At 45.1% G+C, this 21,346-nt stretch overlaps 1 protein-coding gene across 3 annotated transcripts in view; it reads left to right on the forward strand.

Moving 5' to 3' along the window:
- Nucleotides 1-21,346, forward strand: part of CTCF (CCCTC-binding factor) — a 260,150-nt gene that overhangs the window by 83,879 nt on the left and 154,925 nt on the right. For all 3 annotated transcript variants that reach the window (XM_040328784.1, XM_040328783.1, XM_040328782.1), the window contains exons 3-4: nucleotides 1,627-1,797; nucleotides 4,262-4,395. In XM_040328784.1, the coding sequence (XP_040184718.1) occupies nucleotides 1,627-1,797; nucleotides 4,262-4,395 (305 nt within the window). The remainder of the gene's footprint in view (nucleotides 1-1,626; nucleotides 1,798-4,261; nucleotides 4,396-21,346) is intronic.

The raw sequence follows: 21,346 nt of genomic DNA on the forward strand, positions 1-21,346 counted from the left end.
ATGGTTTTAATTAGAGGTCGACCGATATTTGGCCATTTTGGAGAAATTGGCATTATTATTCAAATTGGGCCGATATTGAACACTGGCCGCACCTCTGCCAGCAGAGTGTGGAGAAGGAACGTGAGGTTCCTCCTCCCTTCCCCACACTGTTGGCAGAGCAGTGCTGCGGTGTGGGAAACTGTATGGAGAGAGAGCTGTCAAAATTGAGGTTGGATGTCGGTGGTGGACGGGACCAATATATACAAAAACGTGGCCACTGCCCCACCTATAACTGATTATAACTGATTATAGGTGGGGGCAGTGGCCACTTTTTTGTACCTTGAATATATTTGTCAGGCAATGCACTGGCACTCTTGCTGCTATAGTGCTATGTGCTGGGTGTTCAGTGTGACCCTGTACCTTTTTTTAAAGGAGGTGGCTCCTTCCCGGCTCACTTGTCCCCTACCTATTAATTATAAATGCATGTGCTTCCATCTGATCATATATTGAATAACAGCGATCAACCCTAGGGGGAGGTTCTAGCACACACGTGCTAGGTGATGTACCTGTCCTTCGCCAATCCTGGCATTTCTGTGGGTGGGCAGCAAGCAGTTGGACACTTTTAGCTTAGGTTGTCTTAATGGAAACAGAGTAGCTGACCCCAGGCATGTTGGCATGCATCTTACAGCGAGGTAAGGCCTCTTTCCCATTGGTGTTCTTAATGCGTTTCCGGTGTGTATTGGTGCATTTTCTGGATTCCTGACTCCCAGTATGCACCAGTGAAACTTGTACATATTACACAAGTAACGCACCAAAAATGCAGGCGAGTTTTTGGTGTGTTGCCATTGTGTTGTAACAGAAGATGCTGCATGCAGAACTTTTCAAAATGCAACGCACTGCTGTGAACCGTTACACAGGAGTAAAGAAATTTTCATGTGCTTTTTTATTGTCGGAAAGGTGCATTTTAGCACAGTAATAGTGTACCAGTGTAAAGGGGCCCTAAATCATATAGTCCATTATCTGGAATTACTGTTTAAGGAACTGTTTTTCTATTTCTTGCTTTCTGCCAATAATTTGTAAGGTATAGTTGGAAGACACAGCTTATGCTCATGTTTTTTTGTCTATTTCCTTCATGAATTCTTTTGCTGTGGATAATGGTTATTCATTAAACTGGCCATACATGGATCAAAATTCAGCTGCTTCAACAGGGCCCGACTGCATTTTGATCCGTGAATGGGGACCGTGGTTTACACTGTGAATAGGGACAACCAGCGTGTCGGATAATGCTGCTCGATCAGTGCTGCTGGCAGTGCTGATCAGTGTATTCTGATGATGGTGAAGGCTCAGTAGGGAGGATTCCTATACCTGCAGCACTTGTGTTGATTGGGGAATTGGGTCAGGTGTGTTTTATTTTTTATTTGTGTGTTCAACCTGCTAGTAGACTTGTCTATGGGCTGCTTTAGGTTAATGGTTCAGCAGCAAGCTGTCCAAGTTCAATTTACAGGTCTTTAAAAAGTTGAATACGAATGTGATCTTCTGTAAAATGTAAACCCTTATTCCTAAAGTAGTAGGATCTAATAAAGTGTGTTTGTGAGATATAGACCACACAAACTACAGTAGACGTAACTTTCTGATTTTGTTGTTCAGGTGTAAAGAAAACCTTCCAGTGTGAGCTGTGTAGCTATACTTGCCCCAGACGGTCAAATCTTGATCGCCACATGAAGAGTCACACCGATGAACGACCTCATAAGTGCCACCTGTGTGGAAGAGCTTTCAGGACTGTTACTTTGCTTAGAAACCACCTGAATACTCACACAGGTTAGTTTCTGGATTGGTATGTTTCACACTGAAGTGATGCTCATTTTTTGTTGTCTGATTTATGTGTATTTGGAATGATTTGTGTTATGTGTAGAGCTTATGAAAAAAATGTACTGATTTTATTAGGGCTGCAACTAACGATTATTTTTTCATAATCGATTAGTTGGGCGAGTTTATTGTTTTGATTGGTTAATGACCGTAAAAAAAGGTAATTTTGCTGAGATTTGGCTTTTTTTTTACAATTTTTTTTTTTTTGACCAATTTGCTGTTGGGCAGATTAAAAAACACAAATTGCCGCAAAAATGCATTACGTTCTTTTCTGCAGCTTATCCATTGAAGTATATTGAACCAAAAAAAATAAATAGCCATAGTTTTGCGTTAAAAAAAAAAAGAAAAAGTCCTGCCCTTTCCAAATATGCGGCTGCTGGAAAAATCCTGGATGTGAACGTGTCCCATAGGAAACCATATCAATGAACTGTAGTGTGTTTCTGCAAAAAGCACCAAAAAACAAAAGTGAGACCCAGGCCTGAGATGTTTAACACAATGGGGTTAAAAAAAACTAAAATTAGTACAAAAAGAGCAAATAATTGCTACTGTAAGGGGTTCCATTTTTACTGTGGGACAGTGAAAGTAATATTTACAGTTGCGGTTTGCTTTTTTTGTACTATAAAGGGGCACTTTTTTTTTTTTTTTTACCCCATTATGTTACTGGACGATTAATCGATTATGAAAATGGTAATCGATTAATTTCATAATCGATTTAGTTGTTTCGGCCCTAGATTTTATAAACAATTTTTTTATGCTGTTGAACAGTAATTTTGTACTGATCTACTCTTCCATTGTTTCAGTAGTGTTAAATTATATATATTTTTTTCATTGCATGAACTTTGATACCTAGTGTCTTTTTATCAGTTACATTATCAATTTTTTAACTATTCTGATTGATAAATTCAAACTTGCCATTAAAATTAAAGTTCTGCTTACTGCAATTTTCCTGCTCCCCTAAATACAAATGACTTTAAAAAGCTATTAATCAAGAAATGCTTACTCCTCCCAAATAAGATTGCCTTGGCCCTGGCTTTTGGCAGGCACAAGTGAAAGCACTACAAGCCATTGCGGGAGTTTTTCCCCTTTGATTTTGAGTTGTAGGCATCATTCAGATATCTTTTTCTACCGGTTATTCCCTGTCATGGAAAAACAATCATATTTGCTATTCAGCAGCTTGATTGTTTTTATAGGCAACGGGAGGGGAAGTCCCAGTCCTCCGGTGCTTCTAATGGCTCACCTATGCGATCGGGGAGCTGGAGAATGAATCGGCCTGGCAAAGGCAGTTTACCATAGAGAATACAGCAGACCAGATGGTTCCTGGAAATCTCTGACCTTCAGATGCCAGGCGTGATGTTATGAAATCAGAAGATGTAAACACTGCCGTTTCTTCGGCTTGGAAACCGAGATCGTGTTTTTTTTATTTCAGCCCAGAAAGATCTGGTGACTCATATTACATCATATTTGACATACAAAAAATCGTGCTAACTTTTTGTTTTGTGTGGAGGCACAAAGATGGCTGTGCCTTCTTGAAGTGTTGAGAGCCAGGGCTGGTTTTAGAGCTGCCCGATTAATCGCGAAATGATCGCAATCTCGACTCACCCCGTGATCTCCAGGCCGAATGACCCACGATTTTCGAATGCAGCCATAGGAAAGTCCCCGACTTCCACCTAGCTCCCGAGCGGCGGCCATCTTGGTACACCCGGCAGTGGCTGTCTGGTCAGGAAGTGACGTTTTGTCGCCGCCATCTTGCTCCACCCCATACTCCTGCACAGTAATGTTAGTGAGAAGGGGGCAAGCGGACATCTTATTACACCCAACAGAGTTTTAAATTTCACAGTTATTTTCAACACAAAACCGGGCTTATGTGCTTAAAAAGACTGTTTACATGTTAAATTTTAAAAGCAGCAGCAAACCTTACATGCTTGCTAATGTGACAGAACACCTCTGGTTTTCACATTTAGTTAAATGTGAAAATCAGAGCTGTTCTTTCGCATTCGCAACCATGTAAGGTCAGCAGGTTTGCTGCGGCTTTTAAAATGTAACATGTAAACAGTCTATCAGATTTACATATACTGTATTTAAGCACATAACCCCCGGTTTGTGTTGAAAATAACTTAAACTTTTTTGTATTGAGAATCATGATCTTCATTGTATGCAAAAGAATTGCGATTCTCATTTTTCCCAGAATCGTGCAGCTCTAGCTGGTTTCCTAATTAGCCTTTTTTAAAGCCATTTAGGTTTGGAGGGCAGGGGGCTGCCAAAAAGAGCAGACCTTCAATTTTTTTCATGGAAGGTTCACTTTAATTCCATCATTGCATAAATCTCATGGTTGTTACTGTCATGTATGACTGTTTTGTTTTTGCTTGGTTTTGTCATTGCACACTTAAAACATATGCTAACGTATTGTATATTTAAGGTACCAGGCCCCATAAATGCCCAGACTGTGATATGGCCTTTGTAACCAGTGGTGAATTAGTCAGACATCGCCGTTATAAACATACACACGAGAAGCCATTTAAGTGTTCCATGTGTGATTATGCCAGTGTTGAGGTAAGTAAAAATATTTCCAATAACTTCCATAGTTAATGTCAATACTATAAGCAATTTCATTGTGCCTGTGTTGATGAAGCTTTTTGCACAGTAATTATTCTTGGACAATCTATGCTGAATATTTTCTAAAGTTGTGCAATCTGAAAATGTTGTGCAGGTCAGGTGTTTAATAGTGACTAATTGTTGCATATAGCGTTTTTCCACGAAAATAAGCCCAGGTCATATATATATATATATATATATATATATATATATATATATATATATATATATATATATATATATATATATATATATATATATATATATATATATATATATATATATATATATATATATATATATATATATATATATATATATATTTTTGTGAGCTGGCACCATCTGGTGGTGAGCCGTTGGTATTACAAGTTAGGCATTAAAAGTTAAACAGCAATTCTAATGTAATTTTTCACTATTTTCACTGCCATCTTCTTCCCTCTAATTAGAACCCCCAAACATTATATATATTTTTTATCCTAACACCCTAGAGAATAAAATGGCGATCGTTGCAATACTTTCTGTCACGCCGTATTTGCGCAGCGGTCTTGCAAGCGCACTTTTTTGGGGAAAAAATTAATTAAAAAAAAAGACAACAGTAAAGTTATCCCCATTTTTTTTTAATATTATGAAAGATAATGTTACGCCGAGTAAATTGATACCCAACATGTCACGCTTCAAAATTACGTCCGCTCGTGGAATGGCGTCAAACTTTTACCCTTTAAAATCTCCATAGGCGACGTTTAAAAAAAACTCTACAGGTTGCATGTTTTGAGTTACAGAGGAGGTCTAGGGCTAGAATTATTGCTCTCGCTCTACCAATCACGGCGATACCTTACATGTGTGGTTTGAACACCGTTTACATATGCGGTCGCTGCTCACATATGTGTTCGCTTCTGTGCGCAAGCTCGTCGGGACGGGGGGTGTTTTCTGGCTCCTAACTTTTTTAGCTGGCTCCTAGATTCCAAGCAAATTTGTCAACCCCTGTTTATATATATATATATATATATATATATATATATATATATATATATATATATATATATGCCCGATTAATATATATGCCCGATTAATATATATGCCCGATTTAATATATATATTAGTGCTGTCAAACGATTAAAATTTTTAATCGCGATTAATGTCCTAGTTAACTCACGATTAATTCGTCATAAATTTTGATCGCTGTTTTCTAGCTGATCTAAAACCATTTTTGACATAAAGGGACACTTTTGGACAATCTACAGTTTTCAGGCAGAAAGAATAGTTTTTATTTTTATAAAAGTACATGTAGGACACTGGGCAGACCACTAGGGACAAGGGGGGTGTGTATTTTTCACATACAGTACTGTAATCTATAAGATTACAGTATACTGTGTGTATTGTGTTTGTTTACTTTTTTGAATTTGGCGCCGTTCTCCGCTCCCGTGCGTCGTAACGTCGCAGGGAACGGAGATCGGCGGCACACACACTGTGAATCAAAAGAGGACCACCCGCTCGATCACACAGCGGGGTGGCATCGCTGGATCCAGGGACAAGGTGAGTAACTTGCCTGTGAATCCAGCGAGAAGGTAAGCCGCGCCGCTGCACACTCTGCACGTCCACCCCGAGCGTTAATCGCGCGATAAAAAAATTGACGGCGTTAACATGGGTTTGCGTTAACGCCGTTAATATCGCGTTTAACGCACAGCACTAATATATATATATATATATATATATATATATATATATATATATATATATATATATATATATATATATATATATATATATATATATATATATATATATATATTTATATATATATATATATATATATTTATATATATATTTATATACATGCATGCATACATGCATACATACATACATACGGTACGGAAAGTATTCAGACCCCCTTACATTTTTCACTCTTTGTTATATTGCAGCCATTTGCTAAAATCATTTAAGTTCATTTTTTTCCCTTAATGTGCACACAGCACCCCATATTGACAGAAAAACACAAAATTGTTGACATTTTTGCAGATTTATTAAAAAAGTCAAACTGAAATATCACATGGTCCTAAGTATTCAGACCCTTTGCTGTCACACTCGTATATATTTAACTCAGGTGCTGTCCATTTCTTCTGATCATCCTTGAGATTCTACACCAGGGGTCTCCAAACTTTTTAAACAAAGGGCTAGATTATTGTCCTTTAGACTTTAGGAGGGCAGGATTGTGGCCAGCAGGGGCTAAAAATGTCGGCATCAGTGAGAATAAATATGGCCTCAGGATTGGTGGTCAATAGGAGGGGTAGGGCCCCTATTAGTAGGGGGAATAGTATCCCATCATTGGTATCAGTGGAAGAAAGAGTGCCCCATTGTTGGCGTCAGTGGAAGGAATAGTGCCCCAAGGGCCAGATAGAAGCTAGCAAAGGGCCACATCTGGCCCTCGGGCCGCAGTTTGGAGACCCCTGTTCTACACCTTCATTTGAGTCCAGCTGTGTTTGATTATACTGATTGGACTTCATTATGAAAGCCACACACCTCTCTATATAAGACCTTACAGCTCACAGTGCATGTCAGAGCAAATGAGAATCATGAGGTCAAAGGAACTGCCTGAAGAGCTCAGACAGAATTGTGGCAAGGCACAGATCTGGCCATGGTTACAAAAAAAATCTGATTCACTTAAGGTTCCTAAGAGAACAGTGGCCTCCATAATCCTTAAATGGAAGATGTTTGGGACGACCAAAACCCTTCCTAGAGCTGGCCGTCTGGCCAAACTGAGCTATCGGTTGAAGAGCCTTGGTGAGAGGTAAAAAAAGAGCACTGTGGCTGAGCTCCAGAGATGCAGTCGGGCGATGGGAGAAAGTTGTAGAAAATAGGGATGTCCCGATACTAGTATCGGTACCGATACCAAGCATTTCCCGAGTACTTGTTCTCGGCTGAAATGCTTCTGATGCTTCACCCGATACCTGGGCAGTCAGGTATTGGGTGGTGGGGGGAGTTACAATTCTTCTCCGTGCCGCTCCCCCCCCCCATGCTGTCTTGTCCCCCTCCGTGCCGCTCCCCCCCCCTGCTGTCTTGTGCCGATCTCCCCCCGTGCTGTCTTGTCCCGCTCCGTGCCGATCTCCCCCCGTGCTGTCTTGTCCCGCTCCGTGCCGATCTCCCCCCGTGCTGTCTTGTCCCGCTCCGTGCCGATCTCCCCCCGTGCTGTCTTGTCCCGCTCCGTGCCGATCTCCCCCCGTGCTGTCTTGTCCCGCTCCGTGCCGCTCTCCCCCCGTGCTGTCTTGTCCCGCTCTCCCCCCGTGCTGTCTTATTCCGCTCCGTGCCGCTCTCCCCCGTGCGTTTTTGTGCCGCTCTCCCCCGTGCGTTTTTGTGCCGCTCTCCCCCCGTGCGTTCTTGTCCCGCTCCGTGCCGCTCTCCCCCCGTGCGTTCTTGTCCCGCTCCGTGCCGCTCTCCCCCCGTGCGTTCTTGTCCCGCTCCGTGCCGCTCTCCTCCCGTGCGTTCTTGTCCCGCTCCGTGCTGCTCTCCCCCCGTGCTGTCTTGTCCCGCTCCGTGCCGCTCTCCCCCCCGTGCTGTCTTGTCCCGCTCCGTGCCGCTCTCCCCCCGTGCTGTCTTGTGCCGCTCTCCCCCCGTGCTGTCTTGTCCCGCTCCGTGCCGCTCTCCCCCCGTGCTGTCTTGTCCCGTTCCGTGCCGCTCTCCCCCCGTGCTGTCTTGTCCCGCTCCGTGCCGCTCTCCCCCGTGCTGTCTTGTGCCACTCTCCCCCGTGCTGTCTTGTCCCCCTCCGTGCCGCTCTCCCCCCTTGATCTGTCATGATGGAGAGCGGAGGTAGGAGCCGCTAAATCCTACCTTTTCCGAATGGACAGTCAGTGATCACTGACTCTGTCCATTCACATAATTGAGCAGCATCGTAACCTGTGTTTACGATGCTTTGTTTTAATGAATGGAGAGAAGCTTCTCTCCATTTCTGCGCAGGCTGCAGAGAAAGGGACTGGGGAATCTGTGTCCTTTGTCCCTTTCTCTGTCTTAAAGGGGAGATGTCAGAGGTCTGTTAAGATCCCTGATATCTCACCAAAGCCCCCCTAACAGGGCTGATTAAAAAAAAAAAAAAAATTGCAATAAATAATAAAAAAAAAAGACAATCCACTACCCCCCCTCTAAAAAAAAAAAATAGTAAAAAAACCGCCACTGTCACATGACATTCAAAAACAAGTATCGGTATTTGGTATCGGCACCTGTACTCGGTCTGAAAAAAGTGGTATCGGGACAACCCTAGTAGAAAGTCAACCATCACTGCAGCCCTCCACCAGTCAGGGCTTTATGGCAGAGTGGCCTGACGGAAGCCTCTCATCAGTGCAAGACATATGAAAGCCTGCATGGAGTTTGCTTAAAAAACTTTTTGGCCTTCATTCTAAGCGGTATGTTGCAGAGAAAAACAGGCACTGCTCATCACCTGTCCAATACAATCCCAACAGTGAATCATGGTGGTGGCAGCAGCATTATGCTGTGGGGGTGTTTTTCAGCTGCAAGGACTGGATGACTGTTTTTAATCGAGGGAAAGATGAATGCGCCAAGTACAGGGATATCCTGGACGAAAACTTTCTCCAGAGTGCTTAGGACCTCAGACTGGGCCGAAGGTTTACTTTCCAACAAGACAATGACCCTAAGCACACAGCTAAAATACAAAAGTAGTGGCTTCACAACAACTTTTGTGACTGTTCTTGAGCACTTAAACCCAATTAAGCATCTCTGGAGAGACCTAAAAATGGCTGTCCACAAATGTTTACCATCCAACCTGACAGAACTGGAGACGATCTGCAATGAGGAATGTCAGAGGATCCCCAAATCCAGGTGTGAAAAACTTGTTGCATCTTTCCTCAAAAAAATCATGGCTGTATTGGATTAAAAGGGTGCTTCTACTAAATACTGAGCAAAGGGTCTTAATCAGGGGTCTCAAACTACCTGAGGGCCACAAGACGAGTTTTCATATCCCATGGGGGGCCGCATGCAAACTTTCAAACTTCAAAAACAACCATACTGGTGTCAGCGAAAACGCATTATTAACCCCCCAGCACTGGTGTCAGCGGACGCATTATTACCCCCCAGCCCTGGTGTCAGTGGATGCATTATTAACCCTGACCACTACACTGCACACTGACCACTACACTGCACACTGACCACTACACTGCACACTGACCACTACAGACTGACCACTGCACACTGACTACTACACTGCACACTGACTACTACACTGCACACTGACTACTACACTGCACACTGACTACTACACTGCACACTGACTACTACACTGCACACTGACTACTACACTGCACACTGACTACTACACTGCACACTGACTACTACACTGCACACTGACTACTACACTGCACAGTGACTACTACACTGCACAGTGACTACTACACTGCACAGTGACTACTACACTGCACAGTGACTACTACACTGCACAGTGACTACTACACTGCACAGTGACTACTACACACTGCACACTGACTACTACACACTGCACACTGACTACTACACACTGCACACTGACTACTACACACTGCACACTGACTACTACACACTGCACACTGACTACTACACACTGCACACTGACTACTACACACTGCACACTGACTACTACACACTGCACACTGACTACTACACACTGCACACTGACTACTACACACTGCACACTACACTGCACGATGACCACTACACTGCACGATGACCACTACACTGCACGATGACCACTACACTGCACGATGACCACTACACTACACACTGACCACTCACCATCAGCGCCCAGCACATCGGGTCACAGCGCCCAGCACATCGGGTCACAGCGCCCAGCACATCGGGTCACAGCGCCCAGCACATCGGGTCACAGCGCCCAGCACATCGGGTCACAGCGCCCAGCACATCGGGTCACAGCGCCCAGCACATCGGGTCACAGCGCCCAGCACATCGGGTCACAGCGCCCAGCACATCGGGTCACAGCGCCCAGCACATCGGGTCACAGCGCCCAGCACATCGGGTCACAGCGCCCAGCACATCGGGTCACAGCGCCCAGCACATCGGGTCACAGCGCCCAGCACATCGGGTCACAGCGCCCAGCACATCGGGTCACAGCGCCCAGCACATCGGGTCACAGCGCCCAGCACATCAGGGTACAGAGCCCAGCATATCAGCAAAGCACAACAGGCCACATCAGGGTACGGGGCATGGCAAGGCACATCAGGACAAGGCACATGACACATCAGGGCATATGACACATCAGGGCATATGGCACATCAGGGTACAGAGCCCAGCACATCAGGGTACAGAGCCCAGCACATCAGGGTACAGAGCCCAGCACATCAGGGTACAGAGCCCAGCACATCAGGGTACAGAGCCCAGCACATCAGGGTACAGAGCCCAGCACATCAGGGTACAGAGCCCAGCACATCAGGGTACAGAGCCCAGCACATCAGGGTACAGAGCCCAGCACATCAGGGTACAGAGCCCATCAGGGTACAGAGCCCATCAGGGTACAGAGCCCATCAGGGTACAGAGCCCATCAGGGTACATGGGGCACATCGGGGTACATGGGGCACATTAGGGTACATGGGGCACATTAGGGTACATGGGGCACATTAGGGTACATGGGGCACATTGGGGTACATGGGGCACATTGGGGTACATGGGGCACATTAGGGCACTTCAGCGTACATTGGGGCACATCAGCGTACATTGGGGCACATCAGCGTACATGGGGCACATCAGCGTACATGGGGCACATGAGGGCACACTCGGGGTACATGGGGCACATGGGGGCACAATCAGAGTACATGGGGCACAGGTCAGCGTTTACTTGTGGTTTTCTTCACATGCAGAGTAAAGCAGGAAGCGTCTGTCATAAGTTCACTTTTCTCTCATGTCACGCTGCGGCTGCTCCCCGCCCCCCGGCGGCCCCCCCTCTCTTCTCGTTTATCCCAGGTTGCCACGCCATAATTGCGCAAATGTAAATAAACACAACATAACTTTAAAAAATTCCTGCTAAAGTACTACTAAAGTATCATTCACATGTGGCATACTAAAGTTGTACACCCATGGAGGGCCATGTTTACCTGCACGTGGTAGCACAGTTGTTTCGTACATCCCCGAACATGCAGTGCCATTTATGTCAATTGGGATGCAACTGCTGCACAGGCATAGCTGCTGTTCCCAATCTGACATCTGTGTGGGTTCATCACCCCAAACAGACAGTTTGGGCTCAGGAACATTCATGCAGACCTACGTGGACATAAAATTGGAAGCAATGGCTCTGTTCGTGCAGTTGCTACATCCCAAATGACATTAATGGGACTGCCTGCACAGAGATGCACGGAACACCTGTTCATCCCTGTAAAGATCTGAAGGTATGCTGTGCATGCCCTGTGTGAACAAGGCGTTGGGCCCCTTTCACGCAAGCAGATCGATTGGTGCTGAGGGGGAGGAGGGTGAAGGGGGTAGAAAAAGAGAGTGGGGGGGGGGAGGCGGGCAGTTTTATGTGGAAGGGAAGTGGCAGCATGGGGGGGTGGGTGTAGAGAATAATTACATTTTGAGGTTAATAACTTATCAGCGGGTTGTATTCCGCTGATCAGTTATAGAATTGTTCAGCAGGGTCAACAATGGGTGAAAGACCCTTAGTTATACTAGACCCATTTAAATTATAACAGACAGGTAGGTGGCTGGAGTTGATGACATCAACATCTAACAGTATGTGTCCCAACATTATGAATCGGTCACTCCTTCTAATATGGCATATACAGGGTTCCCAGAGTCTGTGTGTCTTGGAGAGACATTAACCTGAATCCAAAGTAACACCGCCTCAAGGGTCCCCAGGTATACAGCTCACAAAAAGCACCGTTCCCCCCCCCCCCAAATGCCAGGGCCCATGATCGCAAGGCAAGAGGCTAGCCTTCAGTCCTCTCCAAAAGTCTCTGCCCCGACTAGGTGTCTCACTTTTCTCCCCCATTAAAAGTTTGACTAACAAGGTCCCAGACCTCCACCTGGTTTGGACATGCGTTAGTCAGGCAAAGTGAACTCAGTCGGTCCACATGATCTCCAATCTTGGCTGCAAGGAGCAGTTGTCACTGGTAGGTGTGGGGCAGAAGAGGTCATTTACTCTGTCCGGCTGCCAGCGCTTCAGCTGGGTTTTTTTTTTTGTAAAATCTTTATTTGTGATTTGTACATCACACCACGTGTTGTCATAGGCATTTGCAGCAAACAGTATGCCAATCATTTCTCTAAATGATATAAAAACAGACAATCACATCGTGACCCAATGTCTTAATGCGCATAAATTGGACTTGGCAACCAGGTAGCGAGCCGGAGGTGGGGTCTCACAGAAAAGAAAGAAAACACCATAGCAGAAAAACAGAGGGGGGGGGGCACTCTTAACTTCCCACCTACGAATAAAGGCGGGTGTCCTCTGATGAGGAGTGAAGACTTTAAGTCAAGCTAGCCTGCTAGCTTGACTTCAAGGCAAATGGGAGCCCAGCCTTGGTGTCTAGCAGCCTCCTGTAGGCCATCTCCAGCTCCCATTCCTGAACGGCCAGACAATCTATATCTTCCAGTGCACTTCCGAGACGTTCAGTAGCCCTTCTCTGAAATCCATGATTTCGTGCAACCACCACTTCTTCAAATCACTCCCAAAGTTGGGGGTCACCTGTCTGCTTCACATACAACAGTCCCAGGCCGCCGTAGCCAAAGCCGTACATTGGGCTGTGATCCGCTATCCAAGGGCATGCTTGGGATACATGCCAACAGAGGGCTCTGTAGCTCTCATCCAGCTGCATCTCTGTACAGACCAGTCTGCGTAATTCAGCTGTCTGCTCTCTGTGCGTTTTTTCTCCCAAAAACTGCACACTCAATACATACTTTCGTCATATACCGCTTCCTTGCAGTCTGAATATAGATAAAAGATATTCCAACCACGATCAACAAACAAGACAATACTTGTTTGCTGAATATGGACTGTTTATTAGAACCAAAATACAAGTCTTATATACAGTAGAAGAGGAGAAGATTCCTACCTTCTGCTCATATTAATCTAACAATAAACCTGTAAACGGAAACCTAAATTAACATGAGCTAATTAACCAATCGCTTAAAGCAGCCAATGTGACTCCCTAACTACAATACATTTTATCATACACCTCAACACAGAACTCCTTCATACAATTGCAGGGTTAATTAACACAACCAACAATGGGTAAAAGACCCTTAGAAGTTATACTAGGCTCATTTACATTATAACAGACAGGTAGGTGGCTGGAGTTGATGACATCAGCATCTAACAGTATATGTCCCAACATTATGAATCGGTCACTCCGTATGGCATATACAGGGTTCCCAGAGTGTGTGTCTTGGGGGGACATGGACCTGAATCCAAAGTAACACCATCTCAAGGGTCCCCTAGGCATACAGCTCACAAAGAGCATTTTCCCCCCAAACGCCAGGGCCCATTATCGCAAGGCAAGAGGCTAGCATTCAGTCCTCTCCAAAAGCCTCTGTCCCGGCTAGGTCTGTCACACACTCCTTGGTGTAGTTAAGGTGTTAACAAAGACACGGGTGTGGCCGGATGCAGGAGGGAGCGAGAGCACTGGAGTGAGTGAGAGTCTCCACCTCCCCCCCCCCCCCCTACCTGGCTGAAAAATATGCCGAGATAGTCCACTCAAACTCGGACCCCTGCCCGGATATTTACCCCCCAGGACCTTGAAACATCATGACGTGCCGTTATCTGAACCGTTATCGGTGGCAACTCTCCTATGCTATGTGCTGCTGCAGCTGTTATTGACTATCCTGGCTGGCTAACCTGGAGACACACGGGCACTATAGGCTCGGGGCGTACTTGCTTACGTTCCTGCTCGGGTGCTGGGCTGTTTGACCGGACCATGGAGGGGTTCTGGGGCTGGAGGTGACCGGGAGCGGGCTCCACTAAGCGGAGGATCGAGGGTGCACTGGGGGTGCCCGTAACTACGGAGCTGCCGAGATCCCGCGGGGTCTCGAGTACAAGTGAGGGCGCATCTCCTGGTCACTGTGTCTCTTTGCAGTGTTTCAGTGGGGACAGAGACCTGATCTAGACCAGACCAGGAAAAGCACAAAGAGCCCTGCAAAGAGCCCTGCAAAGGAGACGGCTGTGTACTGTGTACTGCATGGAGTACCACTCTTTGTATTAAATTTGGACATTTAACAGCTAGCAGTATAACATATATTGGAGATAAAATGGCCAGCATTAATCCTGCAGCTTGCACCCTGTATAACTGGCAGCTATCAGTCATCTATGAGTCCTTTAAAGATTATTTTCTAATAAGAGGATCTGCAGCAGATGAAGTACGGTTCAGTTTTGTATGATCAAAAACCGCTCTGGAAGACTCACCCATATGTGACAGTCTTACTCCCCTTTCCTTTTTTTTTTTTCTTCCTCTTTGCCTTCCTGAGATACTTGTAAAAAGAAAATGGCATACCGGCATTTGCCGTGTGCTATAAAAGACTGAGATATAGACTGTGATATGGTACGGGTATCTCACAATGGTGACACAATAGGAGTGGACACTATAAGGGCATTAAAGGATTAAAGGATAAGTGAGGACAGTAATATGTCCAAAAAGCGCGGAAAAGGAGAGGAGCAATTAGTCTTAAAGGCATCAAGGGTGAGCTCCTTTCAATGGGGGATAGGGTGAGTAAGACTGTGGGAAAAATTACTGTGCTGGAGGAGAGACTCAGTACAGTGGAAAATGATCTTTATCCCCTTAAACAAGTAATTATTGATATGAAGAAACAGATGAATATACACGCTGCAAAAATTGACGATTTAGAAAATAGAAATTGCAGAAACAACGTTAGAATAATAGGAATGCCCGAACGGAGTGAGGGAGCTAATGCAATAACATTTTTGGAGGGTTGGTTTAGGGAGGTCTTTGGGGCTACATCTTTTTCACCATTTTTTGGCATTGAGAGAGCCCATTGTACCCCCTTTAAACCCCAACCGGCAAACAAATATCCCAGGCCAATACTTATTAAAATATTTAATTACACTGATAAAGTGACTTTGCTTCCGAAGGCCAGAGAAAAGGGAGATATTTTTTTTAATGGGACGAGAATCTCATTCTACCAGGATTTTTCCCCAGATCTGAGACGAAGAGGAGAATTTATACCGGTCAAACGAATGCTTCAACAACATAAATTAGACTATGCGCTACTTTACCCTGCACGTCTGCGAGTAACGGCGAAAGATGGTACTAAATTCTTTGATACCCCAAAAAGTGTGGAAAGGTGGCTTGAAGAAAACAAGAAAGACCTTTAAAACCATCTTTTTTTTTTTTTTGGGACATAAGATAGGAGTAGAACAGGTCTGGCATTGAGAACCTTTTTTGGTATATTTTTTTTTCCTTTCCTGCATGAATGGCACACATTTGCACAATTTAGTAGTAGCACATGAGTGTTTTTTTTTTTTTTAATATTTTTAGCTATAATGAAAAATGCACAAAATGCATAGATTTGTATAATACAGCAGTAGGATGAGAGTATGGAGGGTGTAAGAAAACTGCTGCTTAATATAAAGCGGAGTGGGAGCTTAGGGGAAGAAGGATATAACTAGAAGTAAAACACCGGGTATGCACTTTAAATTAACCAAATAAAACAAGGAAGAGGCACGGAAGCACTTAAGTCAAAATGGGAAGTGGGAGGAAAGGTATAGAAGGAAGGAGCGAATGTGTGAGGGTGAGGTAGGGAGGTATGTGAGAGAAGAGTGTAGGAGTGGTAGTGAGGCCATAGGTACAACCCTGGGGATGGGCCTAGAAGGGCCAGGGGGGGTGGGGGAAGGGGGGTAAGGACAAATCACTGAATACTAATCTACAAGCACAGTCACAAACAGTAAGGTGGCGAGATATGAATTATGTATGCACTAGACGGTATAGGAGTATTAATAGAGAAACACGTCAGATTTATTGTTCTCGTATACTATAGCAGAGGGAAACTTTGTAAGCTTTTCCTCCTTTGTTGTTTTGGTAATTTTTAGTATAATTTTTTGTTTGATAAGTCTCAATGAATAAGGTAACAAAGAAGGGAGTATTACTTATGACATGGAATATCAGGGGTCTAGGGAATAGAGATAAAAGGAACGCAATGTTTAGATATTTTGATAATATGCTTACAGGAAAACGCATCTGCGGCCTGATTCTATCAACCGGCTGAGTTCACGCAAATATTCGAGGCAATACCATTCCACATACTCATCCTATTCGAGGGGTTAGCGTAATGGTGTCTGCAAATGTGTTTGAATGTATTCAACAACAGGTGGACGAAGAAGGCAGATACGTTTTCCTGTTATGCAAACTGAATAAGTTAACATGTATTATTGCTGCAATCTATATTCTCCCCCCCCCCCCCCCCATTTTCTGCGGTACCCCTAAGAAAGCTGGTACAATTCATGGCTTTATACCCAGATACCCCGGTGCTGGCGCTGGGGGATTTCAATAATATCCTGGATCGAGGATTGGACAGAATGTCCTTGATACCCAAGGCGACAGGACAGATGGCTGGAAAATCTACGTTTGCTCTGATGCTTTCAGAAGTGGGACTCCGTGATGTGTGGAGGGAAAGACATGGTGACGAAAGATGTTATTCGTGTCACTCGGCCTCGCATGGCGGACTCTCTCGAATAGATCTGGGTCTGGGAAATGAAATATTAATACAAAAAGGGTAAGGGATTCGGCCTATGAGCCAAGATTACTGTCGGATCACTCTCCATTCTGGGTTAGACTGGATGCTACGGTTGCAACAGGTCGCCCACTGTGGAAAGTGAACCCGTTTTGGCTGACCTTACTCCCATCCCCGGATGGGACGGTAGGCCTGCTACAGGAGTATTGGCAACTTAACAGGGGTACGGCTAGTGCAGGGATGGTATGGGATACATTAAAAGCATTTTTGAGGGGGTGCCTCATTAGGAAAATATCGGGCATCAAGACCCGCTCCAGGGAATGGGAGGACAAAGTCCGGGATGAAATGAAAATCGGAGAACAAGCGCTGGTAGTAGATCCCTCGCAGAGTAATCAGGATTCCTGGGTAGAGGCGCAATCTTTGTACAACTCGGTACTGTTGACGGCAGCTGAGAAGAGGAGATATTTTCACCAACAGAGTAATTTTGAGGAAGGGGAAAATACGGGACACATTCTAGCTCTGGTAGCCAGGGAGCAAAGAGTTTCCTCGAACATTTTGGCTATAAGAGTGGAGTCCGGGGAGACGCACACTCTCAGTTCTGATATCTTAGATGATTTTTATGAGTTCTATAGGGAGCTATTTTCCTCCAGAACTAAAGCGGTAGGCTCGGAGATGCTCTCTTTTTTTCTTCAGGGCTGCCCCATCCCCCAACTGGCTGAGGAGGATAGGGAGATGTAAAATCTCCCTATCACACTGGCAGAACTAAAGGAAGCTTTGGAAGGGGCTGCACAACACAAATCTCCAGGCCCAGATGGACCACCAGCGGAGGTATACTCTCAATATGGAGAGGTTATATTGTAGCCCTTGTTGGAAGCATTATCCGAGGCAGTGGAAAAGGGAACTCTACCAGACAGTATGCAGGAGGCTATAATTATACTACTCCCTAAACCAGGTAAAGATAAGCTGTCCCGAGATTCATACCGCCCAATCTCCTTTCGGATATCAAACTTCTAGCTAAAATCCTGGCCAAAAGGTTATCGCAGGTTAGACAGGCTGGTGCATCAAGATCAGTCTGGTTTCATACCCAACCGGTCAACTGCCGATAATATAAGAAGAATATATATGAACTTACAGGTGCCGGTGGATAATACGGGGGGTAGGGCTATTCTGTCACTAGATGCTACTAAAGCGTTCGATAGTGTGGAGTGGCCCTACCTCTTTGAAATATTAACTAGGTTTGGACTAGGAGACAGGTTTATAACATGGGTAAAGGTGCTTTACTCAAAACCAAGAGCTAGACTCCGAGTTAATAATAACCTCTCCCTCCCATTTGAGCTACACAGAGGCACCCGGCAGGGATGCCCGTTGTCCCCACTGTTGTTCGCCCTGGCAGTCGAACCGTTGGCGATATTGCTTAGAACCACATCAGAGGTGGCTGGGTTTTGCAGAAGCCAGAGGGAAGAAAAAATCTCCTTATATGCAGATGACGTTCTTATATATTTAGGCGATACGGCAGCGTCGCTGTGAACAGCAATGGGGATAATAGGAGAATTTGGAAGCTTCTCTGGGTTCAATATAAACTGGTCTAAATCAATATTGATGTCTATAGACCCATTGAGGGAGCAGCTACCAGTAGGAGCAGAGCAGATCACTAGATCAAGTAGGTTTTGTTACCTGGGGGTGGTGGTGTCCCCGAATGTGGCTGAATATCTTCAGCTGAACCTGGGTCCACTACTGGCAAAACAAAGAGAAAAATTTGACAGCTGGTGCAAACTCCCCCTATCAGTGGTAGGGAGAGCCAATCTAATTAAAATGGTATGGGCTCCACAACTCCTATATATCTTCCATAACTCACCGATGTGGATATCGAACAAATGGTTTAAAAGAATTGATACCCAGATGCGGGAGCTAATATGGAAAAAAAAAGGTAGCAAGGATTAGTCTAACGACTTTACAATATGGAAAGGATAGGGGGGGATTGGCGGTACCTCACCCCAAAACGTACTTCTTAGCCTCTCAGATACAACAGCTGGCGGGATGGGACGGGAAGAAGACCCCAACAGAAATATGGTGACAGGTATTGACCACTCATTAAAGGCACCCTCCCATCTTGAGATGGGCTTGCCCAGTATACCACAATCAGCACCCACAGGAACTCTCATCAGAAAGGTATGGGGGGGGGGGAGCTACGGAAGACGCTGGGGACAGAGGGGGTGTTACCATTTACTCCAATATGGAACAATCCTGGATATGTAGAGCTACAAGACTTGGAAGGCTTTAATTCTTGGAAAACAAGGGGAATCTGGTTCTTTTCACAGCTATATGAGGGTGAAGTACTGAAAACTTATGAGCAGCTGTGCATGGAATACCAATTGGCCCCACGGGGCTTCTATCAGTATCTCCAGCTTCGATATGCCCTACAGAAACAACAACAAACACGATCACTGGTGGTAACTTCACCGTCCCCTTTGATGACGGTGGTTCTGCAAGCAGAGGCTCGGAGAGGACTGATAACAAAAATATATGAGGGATTGCTAGCAACAATTCAGAACCATGCCTCCCTTAGAAGACGCAGGAGATGGGGGGAAGATATTGGGGAGTTGGATGAAGACCAGTGGGAGAGGGCACTTGAATCTGTCCCGGTGGTGTCTGTTTCTGCGTCGCACAAACTGTCGCAACTTTTTATACTACACAGGGCTTATAGAACTGCGCCACAACTACATAGATGGGGAAGAAGGGATACTCCTATGTGCCCAAAATGTAAGGCCCAGCAGGGGGACTTCATACATTTGATTTGGAGATGCCCAAAGCTCTATAGGTACTGGGAGGAAGTATCACAGTGTATTACTAGAGTGGCACAGGTACCAGTTCCATTGGATCCCCTAGTATATCTGCTAGGGGCTATTGACCCGGGAGAGTACACAAAAGGAAAGTATTATATGATAACAAGACTGTTGTATTTGGCAAGAAAACTCATTGCACGATATTGGATGGCCCCTGGGGTCCCCACTGGGAAACAATGGATCGCGTATGTTAACTCCCGGTTGGGTAGAGAACATCTGGCTTACAAACGAAGGAAAGCAGAGGGCAAATTTGAGGAGATTTGGTATTCCTGGTTGAGACACATGAGGGTAGCACCACCAAAACTGGTGTTGGATAGACTATCTATGTAGAGCGCAGAGGACAGGGGGGGAGGGGGAGAGGGAGGGGGTGGGATATAGAAATATAGTGATGTACATTGGAATCTAATAGGAATATAAAAATGTACAATGTATGTCGTCTGAACTGTAATGGATGCCGAATTGGCCTATTTATGTATGAAATTAGAAAAGATAAAGTGGATTAAAAAAAAAAAAAGGTGTTAACAAAGGAAGTTAGCCCTTGCATCCCGTTACTGTTAAAGGGGTTGTAAAGGAAAACATTTGTTTTCATAACGAGCATCCTTTACCTGCAGACATTCCTCTTTTCACTTCCTCATTGTTAGTTTTTTCTCAGAAGTTGCTCTATTTCTTCTCTGTTCTGTTCACTTCCTGCTTGTCTGATTGTTACTCACCACCGTGAATGGAGGCTTTACTGCGGTGGTCAGTGACGTGCTCGCCCCCTCCTGGCAACTACATCTGCGGCAGGACGCTTTCTACGTGTTAGAGACTTCAAGGATGTGTGAATTACTGGGCGTGCCGCAATGCATACTGGGAAATGTAGTTCTTACATGAAGGAGCGCCGCAAACCAGGAAGTGAATGAGAGAACAGAAACTAGAATGCCGGAGGTGATATAGATGAAGGAATTAGGTATTTACTTTTACTTTTTTTGTTCAATATTTTTATTGCAAATTTTCAGATGAGAACAAAAGTAAAATAAACAAAAGACAAGGTGCATATAGATGAAATAAGACAAACAATACAGTCCAGCACCGAAGTATAAATCATGTAAACCTTACGCTAACATAGTGCTCAAATTCGTGCATGTAACCCCAACTGCCCGGGCCCAGGTACACCCCCGGCAGCCAAGCCATGTGACTTTATACCATACCGTAGTGAAACAAGCCTCGAGACCCTCAATCCCCCGGGAGCCCCAAAGGGAACATACTGCATCCCAGGAGACGGGGCCACCAAGTCTCCCCCCGTGGCTACCGGATCAGCACCCATACCCACGCAGAGAGGAACATCCTCCAATCACGATGATCCTTCTCAGCAAACATATGTAAGGTATCTTAATGGTAATCCTCCGTGACGGAGGGGTAACTCAGGT

The sequence above is a fragment of the Rana temporaria genome, chromosome 11 (genome assembly GCF_905171775.1).
Source record: "Rana temporaria chromosome 11, aRanTem1.1, whole genome shotgun sequence".
Classification (NCBI taxonomy): Eukaryota; Metazoa; Chordata; class Amphibia; order Anura; family Ranidae; genus Rana; species Rana temporaria.